Source organism: Trichechus manatus, unplaced genomic scaffold (genome assembly GCF_000243295.1).
Source record: "Trichechus manatus latirostris isolate Lorelei unplaced genomic scaffold, TriManLat1.0 scaffold00227, whole genome shotgun sequence".
Lineage (NCBI taxonomy): Eukaryota > Metazoa > Chordata > Mammalia > Sirenia > Trichechidae > Trichechus > Trichechus manatus.
Genome location: NW_004444163.1, coordinates 614,899 through 620,737, shown reverse-complemented (window position 1 = coordinate 620,737; position 5,839 = coordinate 614,899). Strand labels below are relative to the sequence as shown.

Genomic DNA, 5,839 nt, shown 5'->3' with positions numbered 1-5,839 from the left:
TGTTTGATATTGTCTGCTTTCTTTGGGACATTTAGTATTTTCTTTGCTTGTTGATTGTAGATTTGTTTGTTTCATCCTTCTTTTTTGTTTTATTTGGTTATGTCTGAGCTGGTGGGCTGTGCGTTCTTTGTTGTTTGCTGATCTGTGGGTTCGTTGTTGTTTGCTGATCTGTGGACACAATATTTTTCACCTCCTTGTGCAATGGGCAGGGCTAGTCGCTCAGCTGTGGTGCAGTAGGGGAGGTCCAGATGAAGGGGAGGAGCTTGAATGGGTTTTTTTGTGGCATTTACTGGGGCCAACAAGGTGAGTGGGGGTGAGTGCAGGGCAGGTTCCAGTAGGTCGTTTCTGTGCTACTCGGGAGTGCAGTGTTCAGCACACAGTGCAGATAGGCTGGAGGGAGGGGGAGAGGGAGTTTGTAACGTGTGGAACTAGGTTGGGTATGAGAAAGAGGATAGAGAGGCGAGAGAAGTAGGTGCCAAAAAAAAAAAAAAAGTGTTGAGGGAGTCTGCTGTTGGAATGGAGAGACGAGGAACTGAGAAATGAAGAAAAACAAAAAGGAAAAAATGAATAAATAAAAATTTTAAAAAAGAAAAAGAAATGCCCCCAGGGATCTCAGCAGTATAGCTGTGCAGACCAAGGAAGTGGCTCCCAAGCTGCTCAGTACAGCCTGGCTAGAAGGGGTGGAGATGATACACAGTGCTAGGTATTCAGGAGACAGGAAAACAAGGTAAGTAGAGAGAGATGAGAAACCAAGAAATGAAGAAAAAGAAAAAGGAAAAAAGAACGAGGAAACAAACAAAAAAAGAAAAAGAAAAAAAAAGAAGGAAAGAAAAAAAAAACCCCAGGGATCCCACGAGTGTGGTGGCGTGGACCGGAGAAGCAGGTCCCCAGCCAAGTGGTGCTTCACAGCCTGTCAAGAAGAAGCAAAGATGGCACATGGAGTCAAGTGTTCAAGAGAAAGGAGGAGGAGGTGAGAGGCAGGGAAGAAACCAACAGAGGCCAAAAAAAGCAACACCAGCAACAAAGAAATGTTACTGAAGAAGCTGGCCAGTGTGGGCAGGGCGAATCTGTGTGGCATGGAACCGGTGCCTCCTGTGCCATGGTCTAGGCCTGCTGGGACGCAGTGGATTGGCTCGCCGGGAAGCAGTGAATTGGCCCATCCGGAAGCTGCAGATTGGCCTGTGGGAAAGCCTCAGATCAGCCAGCCAGAAAGCCTCAGACTGGCCCGCTGGGAAGCGACAAAGGCCAAGCAGGCGGAGGCAGGGTGTGGGGTGGGAAAGCGTGTATCACTGATTACCGGGTGCTCTGTCTCCTGCTGGGGGCTCCGTAAATCTGCTTTCCTGTACTCCCTGTCTGCCAGTCTCTGACAGGAGTCCAAGATGGTGGATCCTTGCTGCATTAGCTGATAAGGGAAGTCCACTTGTAACTCTCCTCGCTCTCTGTTCTCTGCCATTCCATTCGATGCTTGGTTGAGTTCTTTATCTCTTCATTTGATGCTTAGGGTTCCAGGATTGACCTTTGTCTCTGTTCCACTTAGTTTTTTGGGTCTTTGCTGTGGAGGGACGGCATGGTGCTTTTGTCTATAGCGCCATGTTGGCTCTGCCTCCTTATCTTTTGTCATTGTCTCTTTTCTGATGTATGTCTGTGCCTCCTCCTTTAATGGCAATAATGACCAAGACCTCTTGTGGAGGGCCTGCTGTGTGCGCTGTTGAGCACATGCATGCTTTTTTAACCATGTAACAACTCCAGTAGGTAGGGATTATTGTCCCTATTGAGGAAACTGGGTTTTAGAGAAGTTAAGAAACTTGATCAAAAGTAAAGAACTTTTAAGTGATGGGCCAGGATTTGTACCCAATTCTGTGTGAGTCTGCGACTGCTCTTTACCTGTGTCCTCATCTCTCCATCTGTCAACTTCTATCATAAAATGCTCTTTTGACTGAGCCACTGAGTCCAAGAAGAGAGAGTGTCCCCAACCTCTCAGTGAGTCTCCCTTCCACACTGGGTTTCCCAGCCCCGGATTATCCTGCCCCCCATCTTTGCCCAGTTCTAGGCCAGACTCTGGGAGATGTCAGCTGCTCCTTGTGACCCCCTGCAGAACAGTGGGAGGTGCAGGAGAATGGGACTTCGCAGTTTTCGGGAAGTTCTACTAACATTAGGGGCTGAGCTAGGGGTCCCACTGGGGTTTCTCCCCAGATCATCCTCAGTTGTATCCTGAAGTTGGGTTGGTAGGAGGAATCTTCTCTAGCTTCAGCATCCATGAAACACTAAGAGCCTGTTTATAGGTGCGTTCTCTTGTTCCTTCCTGGCCAGGTCTCCTCATCCATTGTATCTTGGCCTCTAGGAGCCCTTTCTCGTATACTCTCACTTCCTTTCTGGCTCAGCTTTACTTCAGTTTTCCATTTCCCCACACTCGTCTGTTTCTAACCTCTGCCTCCTACCCCTTTTTCCTCCTTGCTCTCACTAGGATCTGTTTGAGGTACTGGCTCTGTAATTACTTCTTTTACCCCCTCATCTCTTTTCCTCTCCACCTTGCCTCTTTTTCCCCAGGAGCCCAGATTCTGGCTGACTTTTGTGTGTCCCTCATCACCAGCTCCCTCACCTTACACACCTCTCCATGGCTTCATTGCTGTGTCCTGGCCCCTCCCTATTAGAGTACTTCTCTCTCTCTCCCCCTCCCCCTTTTTCCCCCTCATGACCTACCTCTTTATCACTTACTCAGTGCAATGCTTCTGATGACCCAGTAGTCAGGGACGGCAGCCTCTGGGGTGGGGCATGGCTGGCTTTTTGAGGGAAGAGGGTCTCCCAGGTCACATCTCATTGCTGTTGCTTTGTTTCCATGTCTCCTTCCTAGTCTGGTACTCTTGGTGATCCTGAACATGATGCTCTTCTACAAGCTCTGGATGTTGGAATACACCACCCAGACCCTAACTGCCTGGCAGGGTCTTAGGCTCCAAGAAAGGTAACCTGGCTTCTTCCACTTGCCACCACCTGTACCCCACCCCCCAATACTATGCGCTGGCTCTTGCCTCCCAGTCCCCTCAGGACTGCCCCGCCGCTCTTGCCCAGGGAATGACCCTTTGGGTTGAGCTGATCAGCAACCTCTCAGGGTCTCTTCCTATAGTTTCAGTCCACTTCTGATTTGGGGGACATGGGAACCAGGAGCAGTGAGCAGAGGGCACAGCACTCTGGTGTGACTCTCTGCCCTTTAGGGGTCTGGGAACGCAGGGCAGTCCACTGAGCATAACTCCAGTTGCTGGGGTGCCCCTTCTTCTGCCCCACAGGTTACCCCAGTCCCAGACAGAATGGGCCCAGCTCTTAGAATCCCAACAAAAGTACCACGATACTGAGCTCCAAAAATGGAGGGAGATCATCAAGTCCTCCGTGATGCTTCTTGACCAGGTGAGAGCCTCACCTTCTCTCCTTGCCCTAGTCTTCTGGAGAAGGAACTCCTTCCTTTGTGCTCTGAGAAGGGTCACCATCTCCACCGCCATCCACCAGCCCTCATCCTTCCACTCATTCTTCTCCCAGACCACCCATTGTTCTGACCATAAAGCCATCCTTGAATGGACTGTTGGAAACCTAGGTGCAGTCCCAAAATCAGAGCAATAAAATAACACACTGGATTGTAGGAAAGCTGTAGGTTAGATGAAAGGAAGAACTTTTTTTTTTTTTTTCCGGTTTTGGTAACACATGACTCATTTGACAGGCGTTTAAAGAGAGAGTCATCTTTTTTATGGAGATTTGTCTTCCCAGAGGGCATGTCTTCTAATTCCTTTTGATATATGCCACCCCCTCCCCTGCCCTAAAACCACACACACACACCCTCCCACACACACACATACACACACACACACACGCACACACACACACACATACACACACACGCACACACCTTCTGTATGTTGCTCTTTCTCAAAGGTACTATAATGATAGCCTAGGAAGATGATTGTACTAAAACCAAAACCAAAACCAAACCCGTTGCCATCAAGTCAATTCTGACTCCTAGCGACCCTATGGGACAGAGTAGAACTGCTTCCAAGGAGCGGCTGGTGGATTTGAACTGCTGACCTTTTGGTTAGCAGCCAAACTCTTAACCACTACATCACTAGGGCTCCATGATTGTACTGTCTTCATTTTATAACATCTTTGTAGTGCAGTTCCCTTTATTCCTCCTAAAAACCAGATCCAGCTGTTTAAGAACATTGTCCTAGGGCAAAATCAATAGTTAGCTTTATTTTATTGTTGTCAGGGGGTTCCCTCCTTCCCCAGAAGAATTTAACATCTTACAAAAAGTGCTGCCATATGGTTGCCAAAACAGCAGGAGCCTATCTTTGCTATGTAAGAGAATTAGGAAGATAAGGAAGTGAATTTGTCCTGTTACATTAAAATTTCTATTCCTAAAGCAGCATCTTTCTAATGTCTTGCAATCAGCCAGACCTGAGATGGAATCCCAACCTTGCCACTCATTAGCTTTGTGACTGTGAGCCAAGGGACTTAATATTAATGCACTTCTATTTCTTCATTTATAAAATGGGAATTGTTGGCTCATGACAGTGCTGTCACATGGCACATGGAAGGTACTCATAGATATTAAATTTTATTTCCCTTTCCTATTTTGGTCTTAGCTCTAAATTGAGGAGAGGGAGTCTTAAAGTAGCCATTGGGATCCAGTTTAATATGTTTAGAATATTATGTTTAGCTTTGGAGTCATGTTTAAGGAGGACATTTTTTAAACCAGCATAGTGAGGAGTTTGGAAACCCCATCATATCAAGAAGAGTTGATGATATTGAAGAAGTACCCTGCAGAAGTGAAGACGGGGGGTGGGGTGGTCAGGATAGTCTTCAGAGGTCCAACAGGTAGAAGAAGGGTTAGACTTACTGTAAAACTCCATGAGAAGCTGGGACAGAGAAATGTGATTGTGAACCAGAGAAAGTGTGGACTTGTTCTGGGTCTTAACAGATAGGTGAGATTGGAATAGGGAAGAAAGAAAAGAATCCTAGGCTGGAGGAACAGTCTGGCAAAGTGCACAAAGGTAGGAGTACAGTATATTCAGGATCAACGGGGAAACCAAATTGACATGAAGATAATGTTCTTTTTGGAAATAAGAAGCTCAAATAAGTCTAATGTGGCTCCTTGACAAGATCAGAATGAACCTTTGAGAGAGTCTTTAATTCAGTAACACAGGGCCCCAAATGATTGAGACACAGGGAACCTTACCCTCAGGGTTCCCAATGTGAGATTGCCTGTCCGCTTTCTGCCTGAGATATTGCCCCTGAGAGCCACCCTTGTTTTAGGAGTCCAGATCCCTGTAGCTCCCTGGCTTGGTCGGAGACCTGCCACAGTAGGCCTGGTTTGTGCTGCTAGTTGGAGAAGCTTCCTGAGGGCACAAACCCATGGTTGGGGTGGGGTTCCTCTGTCTTACAGATGAAAGACTCACTCATCAATCTTCAGAACGGCATCAGGTCCCGGGATTACATGTCAGAGAGTGAAGAGAAGAGGAACCGCTATCATTGACAAGGCAGGAACAGGGGTGGCTGCAAGAGGCCTGTGCAATACATGTACATAGACCATATATATATAAATATATATATATATATATACAGAATATAAATATATATATATTATATACAGATTTTAAAAAGAGATAATGCCTACGTACCAGGGAGAAGGAGTGGGACCGCCTCCTGTTCTGGCTGGAGAAAATGCTTTCCTTTGGTGGAGGGGCCGAGGAGGGCAGGGACCACCTCTCAGCACTGACCTCCCCTGGTCCTCCTCTTCCCCGCCCCTTGTCCCCCACCCTTTCCCTTCCTGGCCCATCTTGGCTCTTAGAAGGGAAAT

At 47.3% G+C, this 5,839-nt stretch overlaps 1 protein-coding gene across 4 annotated transcripts in view; it reads left to right on the top strand.

Annotated features, from left to right (window-relative positions):
- Window positions 1-5,526, top strand: part of GRAMD1B (GRAM domain containing 1B) — a 207,533-nt gene extending 202,007 nt beyond the window's left edge. For 3 of the 4 annotated variants that reach the window (XM_023742967.1, XM_023742968.1, XM_023742970.1), the window contains exons 18-20: window positions 2,852-2,959; window positions 3,282-3,399; window positions 5,426-5,526. In XM_023742967.1, coding sequence (XP_023598735.1) covers window positions 2,852-2,959; window positions 3,282-3,399; window positions 5,426-5,515 — 316 coding nt within the window. In that variant the 3' untranslated portion in view covers window positions 5,516-5,526. The remainder of the gene's footprint in view (window positions 1-2,851; window positions 2,960-3,281; window positions 3,400-5,425) is intronic. The other variant, XM_023742969.1, reaches the window with a different exon arrangement.
- Window positions 5,527-5,839: the final 313 nt, after the last annotated feature.